This window comes from Cyprinodon tularosa, unplaced genomic scaffold (genome assembly GCF_016077235.1).
Source record: "Cyprinodon tularosa strain WSP-4 unplaced genomic scaffold, ASM1607723v1 ctg638, whole genome shotgun sequence".
Taxonomy (NCBI): domain Eukaryota; kingdom Metazoa; phylum Chordata; class Actinopteri; order Cyprinodontiformes; family Cyprinodontidae; genus Cyprinodon; species Cyprinodon tularosa.
Window position 1 is genome coordinate 667,523 of NW_024039383.1, and position 26,764 is coordinate 694,286.

A 26,764-nucleotide genomic window follows, 5' to 3' on the forward strand; every position below is an offset into this window, starting at 1 on the left:
GCTTCTATTTATTTGTTTTTCTTTGCTGGATAGCGATAGCTTTCCCAGGGATAGTTTTAGCTAAGTAAAAGCAGGTTTTAAAACATATAATTATCGTTTCAAGACACCGAACACATCGGGTGTATGTATAAACATATTTTCTCAGCCTGTTTAGTTCAAGGTGTTTTTTCGGTTTTAAAAGTAGTCTGTTAGCCGGAGCTAACCGACGCTAATATTATGTTATGCTTTTTTTTATATACATTACAACGTTTACTCCCGCAACCAGCTCTTGTGCCTCATTGAATATTTCTATGTTTAATCAACTGCTTTCATACGTTTTATAAACAAGGCACAACTTAATATGAAACCGAATACAAACACGTTTCGCTTCGTGTTAAGAGGCTAACCCCATGATAATTTTGCTGGTCAGCTGTGAGTTTCTCTGAGTTGTAAGATGCGATTCAAACTACGGTTGATGACTAATGTGGCAGTGTGTTTTTATGTTAAGTTTCATTGACTACCTTTCGTAACCTTATGGATCATGCAAATGTGTCATAATTTAAGAAATGTATAAATCATTAATTTATCTCTTTACTGTGTTTTTGATTAATGTAGTAAAACAAAACAATACTTTTTTGCCCCCTCAAAAATATAACTTATTGAAGGAAATCACATTTAGTTTTACTTGAAATACATCTTTTTTTAAAACTGATGTTTAATAATTATACTATCAGTTAGCCTTTCACATCTCTTGTTTGTTATCAATGTAATTGATCAGAAGCCGAAACGTTGTTCAGGTAAACCACTGAAATGGAATCTAAGGAATTAGTTTTATTTATTTAATTGATTCTGTTTTTTGGCTTTAGTTGGATCATATATCATAATGGCATTAAAGGAAAAGTCCAATCACATTTAGAATGTAAACTTCTGAAAGTACTTTAAGTATGAAATTATTAAATACTGTTCAATAAACGATAAGTGTTTTTAAGAGTAATTTCATCTGAATCCATCCATGTTTGTCAAACAGCACTATTGCCACCTACCGGTTTGTGACGTCACGGTGCAGTATCGGCTGTTGAACAAGTCCCTGGCTGCGTTCGAATTTGTGGGCTCCGTCTTCCAAGGACGCAGTTCACCTGGACTGGATCCTTCGAAGTCCATGATGAGAACAGAAGAGGTTTTGGCAGTGAATTCAAACAGGTCTAGCCTTCTGCTTTCTCCACCTATGCTCTGTCGCTTAGCCACTGGTACATGTGATATACAAAACAGGAAAAGAATCAATACTGAACTTTTCAAAACTGTTTCTTTTTAATTATTTTTCTTCTTTTTATTGTAAAGTGAACAAAGACTACACTCACGAGAATGCAGAGTTTATTAAAGGTGACAACCACCGGGAGCATGAACAAATAAAAGCCAATGTAATGATATAAACCCTAGTTCGTTAAATAACTTCTCTGATGTTGCTGCTATTTTCAAAAATCCATTACTGTAAAAATGTCCATAGCTGTATATTGGTTATTTATTCTCCAGGTGCACAGTTTTATAGTGTTAAAACACTTTACAGTACAGTATTTTATTGTTTATCTTTTAACTCTACACTATAATGTTATTCTTATACGTTTTTCAAAGGTCCACTTTTGTGTGAGCATTTTTTCCTACAATTTTTTTGCTGCTGTAAACACCAGAATTTCACCAGAAAGGGGTTTTCTATTCTGTTATATTCTGTCAAAAGGGTAGAAAGATATAAGTAAATCTAAACAATGTATGTATAAAAATATATCTAGAAAACCTCTAATATTCAACAACAAAAATTACATAGTTAAGAAAATTGTGCAAAATAGCAATTAAAAATAAAAATATCAGATTTGTAGTCACCACACTACAGCTATATTAGAATCTGTCCTTAAATTACAGCCAAACCCATTTACACAGAGACAGATAAAACCTTTACGTAAACATTACCACCAAATATCTGACTCAATAACAATTAAAACAACTATTTTCATTAATTTTAGAAAGAACTATTCACATACTTGTATTATATTAAACTGAACTTCCAGTATTCACCACTGTTTAGCGCCAAGTGCCTTCTTTCTCTGATCAAGGAGCAGCCGGCTTGCTTGGTCTCACAATGAATCTCGGGATAACCAAGGCTACATAGGATACACCGGACCCGTCCTTCAAATCGGACAAAAAGGACAAATTTGTAGACCGCATTATGAGGTGTCTTGGAATCTGACCAGATCTCACCACCACGCTGTGACGAAATCGGCCTTCACATCTGGCCTTCAGAGGACGCATCCCATAAATTCAAATGCAGTCCCAGTGCTGTACCTGGTGTTTGTCACAACACGCTATTTTCCATGATGGCGACGACCATTGCACCATGCGAAGCAGAGAGTAACAGATTCATGACTTGTTTTTTTGTCTGGCCAGAAGTTCAATGGCTAATCCTCCCTCTTCAAGTTGGCAATCCAATGATAAACCCATGGAGGATAATTAATTGGAAAGCAGAAAGAAACATTTTTTTTTCACTTTTACCTGATATGTTACAACTGCCATGCACATGGGCATTGTCACTTAGCTCTCGTGAGTTTCAATGGTGAAGTCCTCTCGAAATCTTAAATAATTGTTGCTGATTGCAAGGTTGTCTGGTATTTTTCATTGATTTTGTTTAAGTGGGGAGAATGGCGCCAGGTTTACCGCACCGTGACGTCACTGCCGGAAGATGAGGTGTTACTATATTTGCGTAAAAACGGCCGCTCCCGGACTCTGCTTGCAACAAAAATTCTTATTTTTATTTTTTTGCTGATTAAAGCTAAATTTGTTAAATCACCGCAACGGTATTAGTGTTAGGTATAAATACTGATCCACTGATTCTTCCTTGCTGACCAGACTTTTACTTTAACCAAGGTAATAGTTATAAAATTACCGCAATAGTGCTCTCACATGTAATCATGATCTGCATTTTATTTTCCTCTCCAGCTGAATGGCCTGTCCTCTGCCGCCCATCCTGTCGGATCTCACCTCATTCATTTCCTCTGTGATTCCCCATGGCTTCGCCTTGGGCCCTTCACTGCTCTGTGAAGGTAGCGTGGGGCTCTGGTGGGTCGGTCGCGCCCTGCAGGCAGGAGCCCTGCTAGGTAGGCGGGATGACACGCAGTGGGTCGCCAAGAGAGTTCCAGGCCCAGAAAACCACATCCAGGGCAGCGAACCCACTGGAAGCAATCAAGCAACAAGAGTTGGTTTTAGCAGCTCTGGGGATGAGAAGGTGAAAAAGCTTTTAGACAGATATTTGAAGGGCCATTTTTCCTACTAAAATATGTTTGGTTTTAATTTATTTGCTAAATTACAAAATTGATAAAATTTCAAATTTTGTTTTAAATCTTAACACCTTATAAAAGACAAACTTAAATTCATATACCTAATCTCTGGTTAGTGGTTAGGCTTTAGGCTCATTTTTATAATCGAAAATTTTACATGTCTGCTGTGTGTTTTAAATTACTGCTACTTTACTAGAAAAAGAAAAGAACAGCAAACAGAATACATTTTTTGAAGAGATAAATAAAGAAGCTTCTTTTATTTTAACTAAGATTTTTTATTTAAACTTACTTGCTACACATATTAAGACATTTTATTGATTTGCTTCTGCCTTTTTTTCAGTATGTGTGCATTTTCAACCCACAGCCTGATTATTTTTTTATGATTTTGGTGCAAATGTTCTACTCTAAATTAAGTTGGGAAAAAAAAAAAGTAAACAAGTCAAGAAAAAAAGGTAAAAAGCTTATTGGAAAGTTGAAAAGTAAACTTAAAAAGTTAATAAGCCTAGTTAACAATTATATTTATTTTATAAACTGAAAAAAATGTAAGTGCCAGTATCAGCATTAATTCCTCTGAGGTTATGTTGTACCTAAAAAAAAAATGTGTTTCTTTTACTCAATTTTTTTTAACTGTTTTTCATGAATTTCTTATAGAAGCTATTCTGATACTTTTCTTAATATATTCGGGCAAGTTGGTGTTTCTTGTTATTACATTGACATTATTTTTTGCCATCAAAATATCCATATTCTTTGAATGTTACAAAGGTAATAAGGTCCTATCCTGGAATCCAATAATACTATTGGCTTGAAATTTTGATTTTCCAAGTATTTCAACAAGTACCCTATAAAGAGTTTAAGCACAAATCGCATAGTAAGTATACTTCTTTTATGAAATGGAGGTTTGAATATGATTGAGATCATTTTCCTCCATGTTTTACACATGTTTAAGCCACCTGGCATCTGAATTCAGGTAAATTTAAGGAATATTGTTGTAGGTCTCTGTGTTTATTTGTTTGTTCATTTTTTGCCATGAACCCATAACAATGGCAGTGACTTAGCCCCACAGCATAATAGTGACTCCACCATGTTGGCACATGGTATTGTGTTTTTAGGCCTATCATCAGTCAACTTCATGTCATTGTGACAAAACATTTCAAGGATTGTCTTGTCTGACTCCTTTAGAGGAAGTATGCATTTGACATGTGGTACAACTTAAAGATGAGTTTTGGACATTCTTTCTTGGCTGCCATGCAAAATATAAACAGGCTTCACTGTAGACAGTTATTTTGGTACAGCGGTATCTTCCGTTTCGTGGCATGCTTACCATTTCACAGTTACAGTTAGTGCAGCTACATGGCAATCAAAACCTCAAATTGAGACTATGTATTCTGTATTACGTGTTTGTTGAATTTATTTCTATTTTTAATTTTAATTTAAGTCTTTCACTCATTCTGGTATGTTTTTGCAGTAAATACTCAGGAAGAAATAGCATGACAGATCAGTAGCGGTTCTGTGAAGGAGCTGCTGAAAGTGAAATGCATGCATTTGACAAATTAACCTCTTAAATATTTTTAATTGCTCTTGTTTCCTTGAATATTTTCATTTTGTTCAATCAATAGTCTTTTTTTTTTTGATATCTTGACTACAGTTTTCATATCCACAGCCTATTAAACTGCATCACCATAAAACATTTTGGATTTAGTGCCAATTTTAGAATCCATAACAGATTTCTTTTATCCTCAGACTTCAAACCTGTGGAATGAGGCATTCACTAAGCATATTTTATGGCCTGTTTTTACCCTTGCACTTGAACTAGAATGGACATTTAGAATATAAAAAGCAGCAAACGCTCTGTCCTAAAGATGCTGGTTTCATAACCATAGCTTCTGTCTGGCTGTTAAATTGCCAGAATCCTCCATGTCTGAGTGACTTCAAGGCATCAGTTTGCTTCAACCTTGAATTTCTTCATAATGGTGTCTTGGTCTGACGCTGTTTTGCATCGTTTGCAGGCAGAAAGGATGAACTAAGTGCGAGACATTGTGCTCAATTAAGCCTTTGACACCACGGCAAGATAATGAATTGGTCCTTAGAATTTTTTTAACAAATGTTCTGGTCAGAAAATGCAAAGCGAACCAGTGAGGCGCTGCTCACATGAAGGGATGTAGCGGGGATAGTTTTCAAGGAGTCTTAAAGAGGCGCTGTAAAAGCACAACCTGTCCGTCTGAGTCTGACCAGGACAGCAATTACGACCGGTTTTATTTATACTGTTGATGAATAGTCAGGCCAAATAGAGGAAGTACTGAGATTAAGGGTAACAAAGCGACGACATAGAGGTAAACTGAAACCCTGGCTCAGACGTGCTCTTAATGAAAAATAAAGGCCTGTGATTTAAAGCTTTATTCTAATTGTCATTGTAATGCTCCTTGCAGCATTTTGGATAAACTTGGTGGATTTTTACTGGATAAAAAAAACAAAAAAACTTTCTGATAAGAAAGAAGTATTGTTAAGACTTAAAATAAAAAATGCATGAGGTTGTTTTTCTGGATTGAGACATACGGTCTAGTTTTGCGAAGATTCTGCAGGTAAGGAGGAAGTTCGTCGAAGCTTCTCTAGTATTGGATTTACCAACATGTCCCGGTTTGTGTGGTATTTATATCTGTTCTAGAAAAAACACTCCAGAATGGTTGAATATATGAATAGTTCGTTAAAACACCTGACAACAGCTTGAAAAACATTTATCATTAAAGGGATTTTTGTAATACAAATATGTAATATAATTAATTGTACTTTATGGGTAAAGTTATCAAAGTAAGCTTACCCATAGTAAAGTTACTTTGATAAGTAAAGTTTATTCAATGTTTTCCAGATGTCTTTTTAAAACACTGGTCCAAGCATCAAACCCTGTGGAACTCCTTAACAAACTAATTGCTTTTGTGTTTTATAGGAACAAATGAGAACATCAGCAACTCCAGAGGCACCTGTACAAGGAGCCATATGGTTCAAGTAAGTCTACACAGTAATTTGTACAAAAGTAAATAGAGAAAGAGAACATTTTCTGAGCCTTCACTGAATTGCAAACAATATAATCAGAAAATGAAAGAGGTCAAGAACCTCAACCTGTTCTTCTTTTTCTCCACTCGGATCCAGTTTCAGTTCTTTCTGCATTTTGTGTTGTAAAGTTATGCGTAAGTTTTCTTAAAAGACTCGAGTCACGGTAACTCTTATTCTAGTCAGACAAGAGGATTCACTTTAGCAATTAGTTTAGATCTTTGCACACAACCTTTTCCAGTAGAACCCTAATTGATATTGAATAAAAAAAATGAAAAAGCCACCAATGAACCTAATCCCTCTCCGCCCTGGTTTTCTTAACATAACAGGGTGGCCAACAAGGCTTCAGTAGTTCCTCTGAAAAAAACAAATCACCTCAGGAATTTAGTCAATTTGTTTCAATCTTCATTATTTCATCCAGAATACCTGGATTAAATATGAGCTAAAAACCTACAGACATAAAAAAAAAAAATCCCAAATTTAATGGTCAGGACTTCAGATCATTCTTGGATGAGGATTGTTGATACTCCTGTCCTGTTCCCACTCTATCCCTTATATTTCAGATCATTTTTGTCTTTTAGTGAGCTGTTCTTTCACTGCTGTTGTCTCATTATCATCCACTCCTCTGATCTGTTGATAGTTACATCTTGGAAATCATTGTCTTCTGCTCCAGGCTGTGTACTCTGAGGTGCCCTGATTAAACACTGCCCTATTTTTCTTCACCACAGAGGGAAACTAAAAAGAGAGAGAAAAAAAAATTTGATGCTAGTTATTATGCTAGATTCATATGATAATCTACTAAGAGGGACATTAACATACAGGTGCTGGTCATAAAATTAGAATATCATGAAAAAGTAGATTGATTTCAGTAATTCCATTTAAAAAGTGAAACTTGTATATTATATTCATACATTACATACAAACTCATATATTTCAGATGTTTATTTTGTTTAATTTTGATGATTACAAATGACAACAAATGAAAATCTCAAATTCATCATATCAGAAAATTAGAATATTGTGAAAAGGTTCAAAATTGATGGCCCCTGGTGCCACACTCTAATCAGCTAATTAACTCAAACCACCTGCAAAAGCCTTTAAATGGTCTTTCAGTCTAGTTCTATAGGCTACACAATCATGGGGAAGACTGCTGACTTGACAGTTGTCCAAAAGACGACCATCGACACCTTGCACAAGGAGGGCAAGACACAAAAGGTCATCGCTAAAGAGGCTGGCTGTTCACAGAGCTCAGTGTCCAAGCACATTAATAGAGAGGCGAAGGGAAGGAAAAGATGTGGTCGAAAAAAGTGTACAAGCAAGAGAGATAACCGCACCCTGGAGAGGATTGTGAAACAAAACCCATTCAAAAATGTGGGGGAGATTCACAAAGAGTGGACTGCAGCTGGAGTGAGTGCTTCAAGAACCACCACACACAGACGTATGAAAGACATGGGTTTCTGCTGTCGCATTCCTTGTGTCAAGCCACTCTTGAACCACAGACAGCGTCAGAAGCGTCTTGCCTGGGCTAAAGAGAAACAGGACTGGACTGCTGGTGAGTGGTCCAAAGTCATGTTCTCTGATGAAAGTAAATTTTGCATTTCCTTTGGAAATCAAGGTCCCAGAGTCTGGAGGAAAAGAAGAGAGACACTTCATCCACGTTGCTTGAAGTCCAGTGTAAAGTTTCCACAGTCAGTGATGGTTTGGGGTGCCATGTCATCTGCTGGTGTTGGTCCATTGTGTTTTCTGAGGTCCAGGGTCAACGCAGCCACTTACCAGGAAGTTTTAGAGCACTTCATGCTTCCTGCAGCCGACCAACTTTTTGGAGATGCAGATTTCATTTTCCAACAGGACTTGGCACCTGCACACAGTGCCAAAGCTACCAGTACCTGGTTGAAGGACCATGGTATCCCTGTTCTTAATTGGCCAGCAAACTCTCCTGACCTTAACCCCATAGAAAATCTATGGGGTATTGTGAAGAAGAAGATGCAATACACCAGACCCAACAATTCAGAAGAGCTAAAAGCCACTATTAGAGCAACCTGGGCTATCATAACACCTGAGCAGTGCCACAGACTGATCGACTCCATGCCACGCCGCATTGCTGCAGTAATACAGGCCAAAGGAGGCCCAACTAAATATTGAGTGCTGTACATGCTCATACTTTTCATGTTCATACTTTTCAGTTGGCCAACATTTCTATAAATCCTTTGTTTTTATTGGTCTTCAGTAATACTCTAATTTTCTGATATGATGAATTTGAGATTTTCATTTGTTGTCATTTGTAATAATCAAAATTAAACAAAATAAACATCTGAAATATATGAGTTTGTATGTAATGTATGAATATAATATACAAGTTTCACTTTTTAAATGGAATTACTGAAATCAATCTACTTTTTCATGATATTCTAATTTTATGACCAGCACCTGTAAACTTTTAAAATAAGTACTTCTCCTAATACTCACTATGGCTGCATTATTGATAATGTAAACTTTATTCCCACATCATCATGCTACAGATGCTTCAGTATAATCAGAGTTTCCTTCCAATCAGTTGCATTCAGATTAAATATGTCATTTACGTTTGTTATCCCTTAGATTTGCCTGCCGGGCGCGATGCAGAGCCCAGCAGAATGTGGTGGTGCAGTGTGCGTGTGACAAGGTATGTGAGGGAGCGTGTGTGGATGTGTGTCTGCGTGTTTGTCAGGACATCCATCCAGGAACGGAGCTGGTGGTCTATGATGATGCAGCAGGAAAAGTTCTGAGATCAGGCGATGCGGGTGAGTCCAGTTTTTCAAAGCCGAAAGCGTGGCTAAAATCTAGACTGATCAGTGTAGAAATGACTAGAAGTGATGTGAACGAAAGCATTTAAATTAAAAGAGGGCCCTTTATTTACTTTACTGTGTAAGCTCTTAGAACGAAGATCTTTGGCACAATCTCAAACCTCATGACCAGAGAAAATTCATTCTAGCTTGAAGTTTTGTAGTCTGAATTTCTCAGTTACAGATATTGGAATAATTTAATAATACCCTCTGACTGAACATTCAAGGATAGAAAGTTAGACATCAACATTTCACAGGAATAAACTTCAAATTAAAATGATATCTGAAAAAATATTCAGTGAAATGATTTCTTTATCAGTTAAATAAAAATTCAAGCAAGAAAACAAAACCATTATGCAGCATTTGTCATGTTAGAATTAGATGCGCTGCTGCTCCGCTAATCCCTCATTGTTTCCGGTCGGTGGAGCTTTTAAGTGCTATAATTGATGGAAGAACAAGAGCTTCTTGCAGAAAAAACCCTGCAGCAATGCTCTCTGGTTATCTTATTAAACTGGCCCCATCTCTTAACACGTTGATTCAAACAGATTGAGCCTATAAACCCCAGAAACAATTAAAAATACTAAATTAAAGATAATAACATTGCCGGTGGATGGCCGCAGGGATGGTAGACTGTTGTAATGGATTTGAAGTGAGAAAAGAAAATTCAAACATTGGTGGGAATAATGAAAATAACGAGGTGATGAAAGAAGCTTTGAAATAAATGAAGAGAAATGATGAAAGAATAAAAGAAGCAATGAAACTAAATTCAAACATTAGAAATCACTGGAGCACAGAAATCCTTATAAAAATATTTATGTACATTACTCATCATAACAATTTAATGAGAGCGTTGAGGCAGAATTTGGAAGTAAAACAACAGATAAGAAAAAATTTCCATTTGCACAAACAGCCTGCATTTGTGCACATTTTTAATTTTGCTTTTCATTTATCTTTACGATTAATCGAATAATTAAACAATAAATAATCAGTTTGATTTGCAAACTCTTTAGTTCTTACTTTAATCGTTTGCTTTATGGCTACAGAAACATTATTTACAGTAGGTCTAGGGAAAATTAATGTAATACAAACATTTTTTTTAAATAGGAAAAGGATAATATACAGTACCCTAAATAAAGTATTTAAACTCCTTGGAACTTTTTATATGCTGTCATGTTGCAACACCAAACTTCTTTAATTGGATATTTTTTTGCAGAACATAAAATAAGCAGTGTTTGCTTATAAAGCATAATGAAAGTGATACACATTTAGTTTTTATTTTTTTTATTTTTTCAAAACCTAAAACCTGCATATTTCTACTCATCCTGCTGCTTTAAAACTCTGAAATAAAAGTAAGTGCAACTCATTTACTCAAAGGAAAAGTCTGGTTACATTCAAGATACAAACTTCTCAAATTAGTTTAAGTATGAGTTTTTTACATACTTTTCTATAAATGATAAGTGTTTTAATTAGGAGTAATTTCATTTGAATATGCTTTACCGAAGACATCCATGTTTGTCAAAGAACACTACTGCCATCTACCGGTTTGTGAAATCACAGTGCGGTATCGGCTGTTGATCAAGTCCCAATGCTACATCTGGTGTTTGCCACAATGCGCTATTATGATGGTAGTGACCAGAGGATAGGCGAAGCACAGAGCACGTGTTTTTTCTGTGTCCAAAAGTTGGATGGCTAATCCTCCCTCTTCAAGTCTGCAATCCAATGATGAACCCGTGGACAATCATGAATCGGAAAGGTGAAATAACTATTTTTTTTTTCTTTTCACTTTTAACAGATATATTACAACATCCAACTGCCGTGCACGCGGGCATTGTCAGTTTAACTATAGCTCTCGTGAATTTCAATGGTGAAGTCCTCCCGAAATCTTCAATAACTGTTGTTGATTGCAGACTGTCTAGTAGTTCTCACTGATTTCTTTGTAAAGCGGGGAGAATGGCGCTCGGCTTACCGCACCGTGACGTTACTGCCGGAAATTGTCAGGAGAGAGGGGTTACTATATTTGGGCAAAAATGGCCGGGCCCAGACTCGGTGTTTGCGACGAAAATTATTGTTTTTATTTTTTTACTGATTAACGCTAAAATCATTAAATCACCGTGAACGTATTAGTTTTAGGTATAAATAATGACCCATTGGTTATTCCTTGCTGACCGGAGTTTTCCTTTAAGAAGCCACTAGATTAGATTCAACTTTATTGTCATTACACAGGTACAGTACAAGGCAAAAAAAATGAAGTAGAGAGCATATCTAGTCCTGAGTTTAATATATTGTGGATACAATATTAGTGTTATGATGTTAATATAGCTTAAAGCGTGAAGGGTTAGAGGCCCGTGGTAACTGGAGGAGCTGCAGTGATCATTGGCTCAGGTGGGAGATTCTTAAAAGGAAAACTATTGGTTTGTTGTAATGGAAGAGCCACTGAACAGGATGAACTGGAAGCCCCTCATTTTTTTTTTTTAACCTTGACAAACCCTCCTTTTCTTGAACATGCACAAAAATAAACATGCGCCTTAAACTTATGCACAATCCTCCAGAGCACAATTTCATGTATCTCACAGCCACACTTAATAAGATTTTGAAGTTACCCATCTATCAGGATTTGTTTCTTTTTTGGTCACTGTTATGCTACTGGTCCTTCTTCTCTTTATCTGATTTTCTCCCTTTAGGCTGTTTAGCAGCCTGTGTGTACAGAAACGTGTTCTTTTTATGCATAAAGGCGCTGGAGGAGCTGCTGCTATGATAAAGCTCAGCTCCTTGTATGGCCACTGGCAGAGAAAAGTCATTCTGGGTTGTCTCCAGTTCCTGGTTATTCCTACCAAAAAAAAGCTTGTTTTTACTGGATTGTGCAATAAATTAGTGAATTGTCAATGTCAAATTATCTCTTAACTCATCTTACGAGTTTAAAAAACATTTTTATTAACTGGACCAAGGGAAAAAGGGTCCTTTAAAGAAAATTGTTGTTAAAAGAAAGTCAGACAGGGTCATGTTGGCTTACAATGCTTGTAGAGACACACCAAACGTGGGAAAGAAGAGGTTCTGGTTAAAGGAAACTAAAATTTAAATCTTTGGCCTGCACTGCAATGTCATCTTAACAATATTGAGTAATAGTTTTAAAAACTAAGCAAAATCTAGAATCTGCTTTTTCTGTTATGAAAACTTTTTAGAATAAAATTTTAAATCATTGTAAAATGCTCATTATTTATTGCTTTGTTCGATAGGTGAGAATGTGAAGCAGTCCAAAGAGTCAGAGACTAAAGTTACCAACAAAGCAAAGATTCTGGAAGAGGAAAATCTTAAAGAGATGAAGGAATCTCTGCAGCATGAGAAAGACCATCACAAACAAACAAATACTGTTGTCAAACAGAGGCGTCCATCCACACAGGGGAGGAAGAGGAAAATGAAAACCATCCAAAATGAACAGAGCTTAGACTCTGACAAAAAGCAGGAAAGGTTAAGTGACTCAGTTGCTATGGAACCAGAGCTCCCTGTCCCTCCTCCTGTACGCACCAGCTCTCGTCTGGCTGCTAAACCGCGGCTGTTCCACAGATTGTCCATCCGATCTGGGCGCCCCATTGAGCGATCCGACTCCTCCAAAGAGACGGAGGTACAGAGCAAGGACTCCTACACCTCATCACCTACGGAAACTGAGTCATCTGCTGTAGCTTCTCCTGCCAAGGAGGCCCTCAGGAGGAAATCAGAGAACCGAGAGAGGCGGTACAGGTGCTCTAGCTGTGGTAAAAGCTTCTACCAGCTCGGTCACTTGAAGAAACATCAGTTCAGCCACACAGAAGAGAAACCCTTCAAATGTCGAGACTGTGGGAAAAGCTACACCTCATCAGAAAGCTTCAGAGCCCATCAGGTAATGAGCACTTTGTAGCTGTAGAGAACTTATTTTGTCTGTTGTTTATTTTAAAGTTTAAGTTAGAAAATGAATAAATTCCTTATTTATAGTTTGCTACTATATAGAACAACATATATACAAAACTAGAAAAAATATTAGATAGACAGATACTAAGGAGTGCTTGCTAGTAGCTCTTAATTGCGTGAAGCTCGGTAAGAAAAAGTTTGTCATTAAAAAATCTCTGCAGTGAGAAAGTGATTTATTGCAGGCTTTGTTTTGAGATAGCCAGAATCTGAGAGTCATTTTGATTTTTTTATTTGATTTTTGGTTTCATGTGATAGACAGACAGAAACAAAGTGGTGCATAGTTGTAAAGTGAAGGGGAAATTACGTGGTTATTTACTTTTTTGTAGTGTTATGTGAGCTTTAGATTAGAGTCAGCTTTTGTTGAGCCGTTTTTAGCTGCAATAAAAGCTGCAGGTTGAATTAAAGTATTGGAATATTAAGCTTAGTCCAATCAGATGGTGAGAAAAAAACAAAACTACAGCATAACGCTGAAACCACTGTGTTACATAGCGGGGAAATGGTCAATTTAGTTATTTGTTAAAACTATTTGTTCTCTTTTTACATGTGGTTCATATATCTTACTTTTGTTGGTCTGCCTCATTAAATCTGAATAAACACATTTTATCTGATGCTTAAAACAGGGAATGTTTAAGTGATATGAATACTTCTGTAGGAAAAAGTTACAGCTGCAGTTGTTTGTAAGAAAGATGATTTTTGGTTTCCACAAACAAATACAGGACATAAACCAAATGAAATGAAACAGAAGGGCTTTAAGCTCTGCGTCAGTTCAGGAAACCATCCTTACTGACCTAATTTTGGCTCTGAGAAACATCAAACATGAAGCCTTGTTTAAATTTAGACATATTGAGACAACAGAAGCAGTGGTCAGACAAAATGATCGAAGTAATTGTGGATTTGTTTACAGTTGAGTCACCGAGGTGAGCGTCCATTTTCCTGTCCTCACTGTGAGAAGACATATGGCCTGAAGCGGGACCTGAAGGAGCACCTGGTCCTGCACACCGGAGAGAAACCCTACACCTGCCAGCACTGTGGCAAATCATTTGCGCGCCGCCCTTCCTTGCGTGTCCACTGCCTGCTTCACTGTAGCAGGAAGGTCCACATGCAGTCCCCAAAGGTAGTAACCAGAGGGATCAATTTAGGGGCCCCTTTTTTTTTTTTTTTTTTTATCAGATTATCCGGATTTTCCTGGTGCCTAATTTGGACTTGTATCCCAGGCTTGTTTTCCCATCAAAAACAACCTTTGGAAGTTACCCACTTTCAGTTTTTTCTCCCAGGTGCAGTGCACAGTCTGCTCCAAGCAGCTGGCTAACCTTAACTCCCTGAGGAACCACATGAAGCTCCACTCTGGGGAAAAGCCTCACATCTGTCAGCACTGCGGGAAGCGCTTCAGTCAGAAAGGTACTGCCAGTTTTTCAGGTGTGATCATCTACTCGGCTTCGATCGATTTAATATTTGTCTGACAGCTGAGCTTTATAAAGGGGCATATCACTCAAAATCCATTATTTGTTTCCTTAAAGCTTCTAAAAGTCAGAATTTAGTTTCTGCAATTCTTCTGTTGATAAATTGAGATGCTGATTGGCTAAGTTTTTGATTTTTTGCATTTTATATGGAAATGCTGCACATGGTCATTGACCTTCAGCTAACCAATCTAACAGATTTCTTTTTTTTCACGATACTTTTGTAGTCCCAGTAGAAGAATGCCGAAAACAAGCAGATAAATCTACATGTTCGGTTGCTAGATGTATTAACCCCCACAAGTCTTTGCACTTTCCGCAAGGATCATTCTGGGATAACAGAAGCAGACATACTGATTAAAGTAATTATGTGGTTGTTATACATATAGTTATTAATTATATAAAAATAATTATATAAAAATTGTGAAAAATATATAAAGATTTTGGATATAAGATTAAAAAAAAAAAAAAAACGTTTTCATCTGTCAATGTACTCTAGCCAGAACTCCTCAGGTAGAAAGGTTTTAGTTTTACCTTTGGCTATCCGATTATTAATCGAACAAATAAAGGACAGATTAATCGATTAGCAAAATACTGATTAGTTGCAGCCCTAATATTATGTAATGTAGTGTATAGTAGCCTTTTTTGCTTGCAGTCCCATAAACCTCAAAAATCCAAAAAAGTGTTTATGTTTGTAAGCAGTTAGAGCAGCAAGGGTCATGAGGCTATTAATATCACCAGCCTTACATTAAGCTGTCTGTCTAACAAATAATGAGAACAAAGCCCCAAGAAAAGTTGCAAGTGCAGTATTCTGCTCTTGTGACAGTAGAGGACATAACATACCCCTCAATTGTCTCATAACACAGTTTCACCGACGTAATTTGGGGGGGGGGGGGGGGGGGGGGGGGACAAGGGACATGTCCCCTGCTTTTTTTCAAAAATCCATTTTGGTCCCCTGCACTTTTTACGGTCGAAAAAAAACAATTTTATGCTTTAGTACGCAGACAGTTGTTCTTACTATATTAGGACCAAGCAGAAAACCGCAGCTCAAACTGAAGCCCGCTTCCCTGAGTTTAGTTTGTGATTGTCACCGCTGTCACTCATGAGACAGCGGTTACAAACATCCGATGTGCCACTGAATCGGGTTTGTGAAAGGTCTTGAGGATAGTTGGTGAGGGAATCTGCTACTGTAAATTAGGCATTTTGTCTTCTCTTGGGTCACGTAATTCAGAAGGGTTGTAATATCAGGTGTCCCATGTGCGTATGTTTGTGTGTGTGTTTGGTTATTAGACTCTCAGCTAGGATGTCTGAACAAAGTAAGAGAGATATAAGTCAAAATTTAATTTACTTTAAGTTAAGAACTGGGTAAAATCCCTCCTAAACACCTTCATTGACTCCATAAAGCAGCATAACCACTTCAAGATCCTCCTCCACATATGCAATTGTTGATTTCAGTCTTTTTTCTTTTTTTTTTTTTTTGTGACGACATTTTTTATAATAATAATAAAAAAAAAAGTTGCACTTTTATATACAGTGCACTCTGAGATGTTCCTCTTAGAAATATTAGGGGCGGTTCAGGTAAATAATTTTTCTAAGCATTATAATAAAGCCATGCTGTAGATAGACTGCATGGTTTTCATTAATTTCCTAATGTCACTATATAGCTTGTTGGCTAGCTGAAGCACATGTCCTTAAGCTGTGTTGACAATGGCTGTCTCTGTGACAGCCTGCCAGTACTTGGACTTAGAATACACAACTTTTATTGTCATTTTGTATACACAACATTTCGTTTTGCCGACACACAGTTACCATGGTTACTTTGATGTGCAGTGGGAACCATCAAGGTGTTTGTGTATGTATTTAGGGACTCTGATGGGCAGACGAAGGTCTTCCTGCAACTTTGATTTAAAGACTTTGTGCCTCATCCTCCTGTCCATCCGTCCATCATCCATCTATCCATCTCTACACTCTATTTGTTGCTTTGTGCCTTTCAGGTTCTGTTGTACAAATATCTGTTATACTTATAAATAGGCATAGGCAACACTTCATATCCAAGATTTCATTCTGTCATTGTAGATTACTGCACATCAACTGACAAGCAAGATAAGAGAGATTTAAAAGTAATTTTGTATGAGGTATTTTTTTTATTCAATTTTTCTAAATAAAATTGTAGAGGTATTGTTTTTTTCTTCTCAGATTCTCCACCTATTTTCCACAGAAGCTCACACCTTTCTGTGATGTCGGAGACTTTAAAAGCAGACATGGGACTTAGCTGGTGTAATTTGTCTGTAATTAGTTGCTGACCTCGACTTAGACCTGCTTTTAAGAGAATGTTGTTTTGTTCTGCTTTAATGCTGTATCATCAGGTAAATGAACAGTGTCATGAATCCTCCCAGTTAGTTTTCTTTTCAGATCAGTCTAGGTGAAATAACGGTCTAGACTGTCAGCCCCCACTTTTAAAAAAACTGTCTTTTATGTTTTGTTCAGGTTTATTAAGGTGTGATAATTTCTTTTATCAGGATATATTTTTTTTCCATTTATCTGTAATAACTTACATAGATAGGCTTAAAGGCCAACTTTAGAGAGGCTTTTGTGAAGTAGTACAGACGTTTCTTGACCTTCTTACTCTGCTAAATGTGCTTTCTCTTTTTTCTCTTATGCTAAACAAGAGATTTGAAGCAAAGGAGGATGGTTTTGAGGTTACCGAGTGATGTGGCTATAGAATCCCAAGGGTTTTGTGTAACAGAATCCAATTTTGTGTCTTTAAAACTACTCTGCTACTCTAGCTCCCTTACAGCAGCTTATCTGTGGAAACTGATGTCTCTTTGCTCACTGATATATTAGTTAAGGTGTGTTTAGCTCAGCAGCAGTGATGTCTACTAAGCTTTTTTTTTTATATTTTGCTTGGTTTGGTCAATGTTAATACTCCTATGTTGACAGTTAGAAAACAGCCAATCTTCACAGCTCGAAAATTACTCAGCCAATGTTTCTGCAATCAGATGGCCTGGGCTTTGATCCCAAGGCCAGTGCATGCTAGAGTAATGAACAACAGGCACGATTCTGTTTAGAAGGAGAGGTAGAAAGCCTTTAAAACAGCCTGGCAATATGACTTAGGTTTGCAAAGTAAAAGAAGCAAATCATTTTATAGATGTTTTTGGCCACATTAATATATTACCAAACAGTAATGCCCCATACCACTTAACAAACATGGTGGTGGAGGGTAATGATGTAAGCTTATTCTGCAGCAAGAGGAAATCTAGCTACCATTTGCAGTCATTTCATGGACCTTGAACTCCTCTGTTTCCTGAGATAATCTGGAGTCTAATATCTGATCAAAACTTAATATTTGGCATAGACCTTTGTTTGCAATTACATATATCAGACGTTTCCTGTCCCTGACAAGGTGGCACACAATGCAGAAGAGATTTTGGACTTATCCTCCTTACGGATCTTCTCAAGATCCTAAAGATCTCTAGGCTATTACTAAGTAATGCGAAATTTTTGGTCGATTTTATATCATTCTGATATTGATATGAACAATATAAAAGCCGTAAAAATTCAAAAAAATATCCACTGGACTTGGTTTTCAAGATGTGAAGACATTTCGCCACCTCTCCAGGAAGCTTTCTCAATTCAAATGTCTGGATCCGCAGTGAGTTTGAGTCTTATATGGACAAGGCCTTGTATTGCTTGGAAACATGCAAATGGTAACCGATGAAAGGGTTGTTTAGTTCCATCGTTAGCCTGTAATATCTGAAACTGTCTATGATTCTAGGGGTCGGTCGTTAAAGGCCTACAAAAACTGACAAGGATGCCCACAACAAATGCCTGTAAACAAACATCTGAAATTGATTTAGTCACATCTATGTAACTCCACCAATATAACATTTTAGAAATGCTTGTGTGAAAAAAACCCATCTAACCATTTTTTATTTGAAGCTTAAATGCATATTTAATCAGGTGAGTATCTCTGTTACTGCAAGGTGGGTTCAGTCCTTGGATTTTTGCCTTTTGCACACTCACTCCTTCATTTCTTTAGTGACTGTTCAATGTTCAAGACGACTAACACACCTAAGCCTGAAGGAGGTTCAAAAATCATTATTAAAAAAATCAGCAAAATAGCTCATAAATAGCTCTAAATAATACAAACTAAAAGTTGCAAAACAATTCCAAAACATCTATTATTAAACTCAAATTGGCACTGTAGGCTATGCTTAACAATTATTTTTTCCCTTTTATTTGTCCTGTGCTACAGTAATCCCTCATACTCTAGTCTTGACTCATGATTTTTAATAAATGTTTGGTCAATTTTGCACTTCTCATGTTTAGTAAAAGAAAACACATTCCAGCCCTATTTTTTTTTTACCTGAACAGAGTAAACTCTGAAAACACTGGTACCGTTTCCTAGTTTTAGCCGAGCTTTTATCAAGGCTAGAATCGGCTCAATCAAAGCTAAATTAATCTATTCATTCATCCCATAGTATCACAAAATGGCCTTTTGTTGGAGGGAACAAGTTTATGCTCGGCTTGTTTTTGCCCTCTTCAGTTGTGTACCAGGCTCTTCTACTCTAACGGTATCCCAGCTGCAGGCTTGAATAAACAAATATCAGGATAATTGCTTCCTATAGTAAAGCTTTAAATATATCAGTCCTGCTCTATAGATCTATTTATCTCTAAGTGAAAACAGAACAGTTACCATTTAGTAAATAACTTCAAACTGGTTAGTTCTGAACCCTTTTCCATTCATATTTTTTTCATTGTTTGGAGGCTAATTGTCTCACATTTTTGCATAGATGCTTATTAATTTCTTCTACTTGCTGTTCATCATCGCAGCTCTTTAACTTTGACTGTCTCTGTTTGAATGTTTGCCTCAGGGAACCTGGAGAGCCACCTGAGAGTTCACAGTGGAGAGCGGCCCTTTGCCTGCCCAGAGTGCCTCCAGACCTTCACTCAGAAGTCAGACCTCAAGCGGCACATGTTCTCCCACACCGAAAGGGGATTTCTTTGTAGCTTTTGTGGGAGATCTCTGAGGGACCCTCATAGTCTGAGATACCATGAGAGGCTGCACACAGGAGAGAGACCTCATTGCTGCTTAATATGTGGGAAAGGTGAATATGTCACTCTGTACAAAGCTGCAATATTGGTATCGTATTGGAAAGGAAAAAGTTGTATCAGGACACTCCTAGTTATGCTCTATGTCACATAAAACTGTTGGATGAAAACTTTTCCACTGAGCAGTTCTTAGTGGTACACCACATGTGTGGTTGTAAAAATTGAGCTTTACGTTGGCGGGATCAGCAGACGTCTGCTTTGTGTCTCCATTGAGCCTAGCATGACAAATATCATCGACCATAAATTTCACCGCAATCAACAGAGTGTGAACATATTCTGAAAAAAACTATTTCACTCTTAGAAAGACATTTCTAGCAGCTTGCTAGCTCAAGTGGGTAAGTCACCCATCCTGCAAACAGAAAGCCTGGGTTCATATCCCAGCTTGGGGGAATGAGCTGCCAGTGTGAGTCCTTGCCTAGTGGTTAGGGCATTGGGCTTGGAATCCTGAGGTTCTGAGTTCAAGCCCCACTCTCATGGACTGCCACTCTTGCTCCCCTGAGCAAGAACCTTAACCCACACTGCTCCCTGGGCACCGCACAATGGCAGACCACTGCTCCCCAAGGGGATGGAGAGTTAATTTAGTTGCTCTGTACTTGTGACTAGGGTTGGGAATTGAAAAGATTTTCACGATTCCGATTCCCTTTTCGATTCTATGAAACGATTCGATTCTTTATCGATTCTTTTTTCGATTCCAATTTGGGGAAAAAAGGAGAACAAACAGTTTGATTATCAGCATCAACTTTGTTTACTTAACTATTGCACAATCTTACAAACTCAACAAGATCAAGATGTCCACAGGAAATGTGAAACTGGAGTAACATCTGTGTTTAAATGAAAAATGAATACAAGAACAAACTTAATAACCAACAATGTCTAATAACAAATGATGGGATAATAACCTATTTTAAATAACAAAAAATACTAATTATAAAACAGTAGTAGGGAAAATTAACAGTTCTTTTGCAGAAAGATGAGCATATCTGCTTTTTCTGAAAGGATACGGGATCTTTCAGGGCTTATGGTGTCTCCAGCCGTGGAGAACACCCTCTCAGATGGGGTGGAGGAAGCCTGCACACAGAGGTAGTTTTCAGCCAGTCCAGATAGCAAGGGCAGTGTATCTTGCTTGTTCCACCACCACAGTGTGCCGCTATCCCTTCAGGGGATGGAGGGCAAGCTTTTATAGAGCTGGATTTCCTGATCTACCCTCTGGGCTAAGGAAAGACGGGGCTTTGATTCACAAAGTGACCGCAGCTCGTTGTCTTCCTCCTCGAATAGTTCTTCCAACTTGCGTAACTTACGTAACGTACGTAAAAAACGTGACGTAAGCCGTGCTCCCCAGAGCCGGCGCTCTAGGCTCTGGTGCTGCGGGAATCGAAAAAAGAATCGTTCAGCGAGCTGCCGAACGATGCCATGGAATCGGAAAATACGGAACCGGTTCTGAACAGGAACCGGTTTTCGATTCCCATCCCTACTTGTGACAGTGTAATGAAGATAAAATGCTGGCTGCTTTTGGCTAATTCTGTTTGTAAGGCTACTTGAAATTAGATTAACAGCTTTTGTTGGAGTACGTTTCAGAGGCCACTCCCCTCAGTTGTGTGCATGGCGTCAACGCCACAGAAAGCTAATAATAACATCTGCTTGTTTGTCAGCTCTTAGCCCTTGGACGGTACCCGGCCTGTTAATCGAGGTTCATTGATAGGGAGGTTGTCACTTTGCGCAGTGGTATCCCCAGATGCCGCCCTAACCGGGTAGGGGACTGTGCGCAATGGCGTGGTTGTGAGGGAAATTTGGTGACCAGCTCAGTCCAAACTCCACATAAACTACTTGGGGCTCTTAGCAGTTTTGCTGGCGCTGAGAAATTTTTGCCAGATTCTTTCAGACCATGTTCTAGTAAGGACAGACAGTACAACTGTTCACACACAACATGGAGGGACTCGTTGACTTAGAATAGAATAATATAGAAAATCCCTTTATTGTCCCACAATGGTGAAATTCTGGAATTTCCCCATTCAGACATGTAATTCAGACTTCTTATACAACAATCCAATAAAATACATTAAACCCTAGTAGAAATGCATAGAAGTATTTGCACAGAACCATATTCAGGTTCTGTATTTTTTTTTGGCCAGTTTTATCATAGAAATGTCTGTGTTTGGTTTTCATAACCAGAAACTCTTAAAAAAAAAACCAAAAGGAAGTGTTTAAAACTACTGGATAATCAAGCATAGGATTATTTTTAATTGGAAGGGAAATGTGTAAAAGGAAAGACAGTTTTAAAAGTTTGAGGAACTGCTAGTCAGAGCCGCTTAAACAGATTAAAAGGAATGCAGGGAAATGCTAAAAAAAAGAGCTTTCTAAAAACCTATATATTTTATATTTTAAAATATTCAAATATTCATTTAGCCTCTTATATATCTCTTTCTCTTGTTCTTTCATTGTAGAATTAGAAACGTTTCAGGACAGAAAAACTCCAGCTGAGACATAATTGTGAAACATGAGTTAATGATAAAGCCAGTCGGGGGCTTGATGCACAAACCGGTCATTTCCCTTCCTCCTCCAACCAAGCGGCTCTGTTTATCTCACCCAGCAGGCTGCAGATGCTCTGTCCTGCATGCATGATTGGAAAGCATAAAGTGCTGATGACTCATGCATATGTTCACAAATTCTTTTTATCAAGTGTTCCTCAGTAAACTTGTTTGCTGACATCACTGGTTTCTTTAATAATAAAGGTAAATGGGATATTTTTCTGTCTTGTGACTGCCTAAAGTGCACAAACTGCGCAGAAAATTGATTCTTCCAGACGTGGAAACTGTTGACAGTAGGGATTTATTTTTCCGCTGCAGTTTGTGGGAAACTTTACCACGGCTTATTGAAATATAAAAAGCCTTAAAATAAATTCCCCTTTGATGGCAGCAGCATAACCTCAAACTGAAAAATGCTTTAAAATCCACCCAGCCATCCTCTTTCCTTTATCAGAGGTTGTGGAGTCTAAAGGTCCTGAGGTGAAACTCTGATATCCCTGGAGAAATTTCCATATTATTCTTGGAGATCCCATTGTATTCCAGAGGGTTGTATTGTCTCAAGGTTTCTCAAGTTTTTCTGAAAGAAAAGTCATCAAATGGAAGCATCTTTATCGGTTAGGACCTTTGGTGCAACCATCAGTGATCTTATTCTTCTGGATCCTTTAATTTCTGTATATTTAGTTAGTATGGGAAATAAATTATGCACCACACGGGTTTTAATTCAGCATTTAAGTCCCCCTTCACACTGAAGCAAGAGCTCAGAATGTCAACCAAAGTCTTTACAAATTAGAGAGGCTCCTTGTTACCTGTTGTTCATGTGATTTTCAAGTGAGTTTTGCATGCACACAGCCTCCTTTTGGCTGATAAAGGCACTTTTCCCTTACTGCCGTCTTTATCTGCATTTTCTGGGTTGCCGAAACTAAAACAAACGGGTTTGTGGTGGTTTATCATTGAGATTCGGCATATTGGTGTTCTCATAGACCTCCTAAATGTGCCTAGGCTTATCTCTCCTGGTTGTTTGGAAACTGATTAAAGTTGCTATTTTAAATGCTGCAGGTATGGAAGCATACCTGTGAATCTGTCAAAGAGAAATCTATTCTGACAACAACCACCAAGGTTTCCTTGCAGGCGAAGTATTTGTACAAACTCCACTCAGTGCCAACCATTTCCCCTTATTTTACCAATGCTTTTGATAAGTTGATCTAACAATGCCAATGTCATTCCTTCCTCGTCAGCATGGTTGAAAAGGCGGGTAAAGGTATAGGAACAGGAATAGTAGTTTGGCCAGAAACCTTTGGAATATGATAAATACTTCAGAATTTGTTTAATGTTTTGTTTTTGTAAAACCCCAAACTTCAATGTATTTTATTGGGATTTTGTGTGACAGAAAAATGTATTGACTAATTGTGAAGTTAAAAGCGAAAACAATAGTTTCAATTATTTTACAGATAGAAATCTGAAAGGGTTTATGTGCTAGTTTGTTTAAATTAGGCTTTTCTTTTTCTTTTTAGGCTATACGATGGCCACCAAGCTGAGGAGACACATGAGGTCTTCCCACCTGAAAGAGAAGCCGTACAGCTGCTCCTGCGGTGCTGCATACACCTTGAAACAGAGTCTTCTGAGGCACCAGGCTCAACACCAGGCAGAGGAGGGGGCACAGAGAGAGGTGGAAAACACTGAAGCAAACGGCAACAATGAGAAAGCTGCTCAGGAATCAATAGCCTCAGTCTGCAGCCACCGGAAACCAATCCGAGGCAGGCCGAAGAAGACTGCCCATCCTCCGGAGACAGGAGAAAAGGATAAAGGGGAGGAGAAACAGACAACAGAAAAACAAAGAGAAAAAGGAAAGGATGAGAAGTTAAAAACTTTGGAAGCATCAACCGTAGAAGTTGCAGCCGATGTCCAACCCTCTGTCGTTTATGTCCACACAGAAGACCTCTCTGGAGTGACCTCCAGGCCTCTGCTTCTATCCCCAGATGGCTCTATGCCTGTAGGGATGGAATCTGAGCTGGTGGAGGTGGTAATATCTGACTGTGCAGAGCAGTGCATTGTCGTCCAGGGGCAGCAGAGGTTGGGAGATATGCTATTCCTGCAAGAGGAATCAGATGGACTCTGCACTGTGGCCCAGACTGTAGAGATAAACACGGCATAACCTAAACACACAGCTGGAGGACACCGATGATCGATGTGGCTCAATTAGATGATGGCTAAATGAGACCCACCTTCCTTCAGCCTGCCTTATCCACATTTAACCCAGTTAATATGGGAAAATTGTCTTTGAGCCACCTTTGTAGAACAGATGTGAATGAATTAAAGATCATTAAGGGCTGATTAGACCAAAAACTACTAATAATTAGAGTAGGAACAGTCATACAAACAGTTCTGATACTTTTTATTTTATTTTATTTATAGTTTTGCTTTTGATGTTTTCATTGGCTTAAATATGATCTGAGAGTCATTTTTGTATATGGAAAGTATTAGATCAGTACATCCAGAAGAGTGTAGGACCTTATAAAATAAACCATTAACAGTTGAGCCAGGTTAGGTGAGAAAACAGCAGAACTGGAGCAGCAAGAGAGATAGATTAGTCGCCAGTTCCCTTTGTACAAGGTTAGGCTGGAATAAGAGATTTGGTTTTTAATTGACTCATGACCTATGTGAGCCTCAGTTCAGTTTAAGTTCAATATTAAGACCAAATGATTTGATTGAAATGTCAAGTGGAAAATCAACACAAGGTGGTGTGTGAAGCAGAAAGCAAATAATGTTTTACCTATTTGAAAATAAATGCAAATAAAAAATAAACTAGAAGTGTTTCTATATGTTTGTATCCCATCCCCATTTACCACGATACCAGAAAATAACGTTACTTTCAAAAATGTCAATTTTTAACTTATCTGATTAGGGCGTCAAGTTTGCCTGTGTGTATTTTATTTACCATTATAAAACAAAGTGTTAACACCATTGTGACGTGGGGATTGATTTCTTCCTTCACTAGGGAAAGGGAACTAATACAATTCGATGGAGGTTCATCTTCCAGCAGGACAACAATCTTAAGCATTCTTCTGAAGCTACAATGGGATGGTTTCAATCAAGGCATGTTAATGTGGTAGAAAGGCCTAGTCAAAGATCACACCTTAATACATCTGAATATCAGTTGTGAAATAAAAAATATATATATGTTCACAAATACCTCCCCATCCAATATGACTTGAGTTCAAACTCTTCAACTATTTGATAACATTTTTTTTAGCTGTTCTTGAGAGATGCCAAAAGTTGCAGACCTAAAACATAAAGAGGAGTGATGTCCAAATCTTCTGTCGGTGGATTACATCATCTTGTCCTGAAATATTCAAGGTCTAGTCTTTTATGAGATGTGGGCTGCACCTTAGACAGCCTCTGCATTGAAGCCTTTTTGTAAAAGGGGAATGTGAAAATAGCTTGTCATGATCTATAGAGTTCAAGCCTCCTCCTGCTGCACAACAACAAACCTCCCCACGCAAGGGCGTAGGAATATGTTTACAATTGGGGGGGACACATGTCGGAAATCTGAGATTCGTAAATATTCAACAGAAACATCTTAAGTACGCTACTTAAAAAAAGGCTATTTAATCTTTTACTTTATTCCTTTATAAATGTGTTTGCAAAAATAATGCATTTAAAATTAACATAATGCATTTGTTCATAAGATGTGAGCATATCACCAAACAAAATGACTGGAGTCTTTTATTAAGCAAAGGGAGATGTCTTTCTAGGGCTTCAGCCCTTGGCATATTTAGTGTCCGCATAAGCACTAGAAAATCAAAACAATTCAGTAGGCCACTCAAGTGCAAAGTTTGATATGTTTTATTTTGTCAAACTTGCAATAATGGTCAAAAATGAATTTATATAGGTTGACTGACAGAGGGAGCTGACAGTGTGTTGAAGAATTATGGACAGGGCGCTTTGAAGCATCTGGTTCAAAAATGCATTATCAACCTTTGGTAGAAATCCATCTATCCTTCCATTTTCTGTACACCCTGTCCCTTAGTGGGGTCGGGAGGTGCTGGTGCGGGGTACAACCTAGACTGGTGGCCAGTCAGTCCAGACCTTTGGTAGAAATGGCGCCTTTAATTCCAATTTGCAGTACAGAACAGAGAAAACTACAGAGTTGTCAATGTTGTGTTAATCTGTTTATAGTGTAAAAAGAGGAGCCAGCAGTTTATTTGAGGAAATAAAGATGCAGAAGTTAATTAGTTGGTTAATTAGTGGTTGTGCAGCAGTCCGCTGCACGACCAATGCGGCCGCCGCTGCTAAGAATTAGAATTAATTCTCCCTGTGGTTAACTAACGATCAGGAGCGCGGCAGGTATAACATCTGTCCATTTCGGCGAATCAAAACCATGCAAAAAATAAAAAATCCTCATAAAACGCACGCCCAGACCGGGCTAATTTCAACACAAGTTGTGTTAGGTGACTGTTACTCACACTGACGTTTCTCTTAAAAAAATATGAGTAAGTCCTGCTGCTGTTTCAGCCTTTTAGTTGGTGGTGGCATTGTACTGAAATGAGATATAAAAAAAAATATAT

At 37.9% G+C, this 26,764-nt stretch overlaps 1 protein-coding gene across 2 annotated transcripts; it reads left to right on the forward strand.

Annotated features, from left to right (window-relative positions):
• znf408 (zinc finger protein 408) lies at nt 1-25,025 on the forward strand. 2 transcript variants are annotated; one of them, XM_038308494.1, is made up of 10 exons: nt 7-121; nt 1,007-1,179; nt 2,965-3,250; nt 6,244-6,302; nt 8,946-9,127; nt 12,403-13,043; nt 14,016-14,225; nt 14,386-14,509; nt 19,440-19,673; nt 23,711-25,025. In XM_038308494.1, the coding sequence occupies exons 3-10, from the start codon at nt 2,969-2,971 to the stop codon at nt 24,349-24,351; spliced, it is 2,373 nt and encodes a 790-aa protein (XP_038164422.1). In that variant the 5' UTR covers nt 7-121; nt 1,007-1,179; nt 2,965-2,968; the 3' UTR covers nt 24,352-25,025. The 2 variants fall into 2 exon arrangements, with proteins under 2 accessions (XP_038164423.1, XP_038164422.1); XM_038308495.1 differs by lacking the exon at nt 1,007-1,179 and having other exon boundaries at nt 1-121.
• The last annotated feature ends 1,739 nt before the right edge of the window (nt 25,026-26,764 follow it).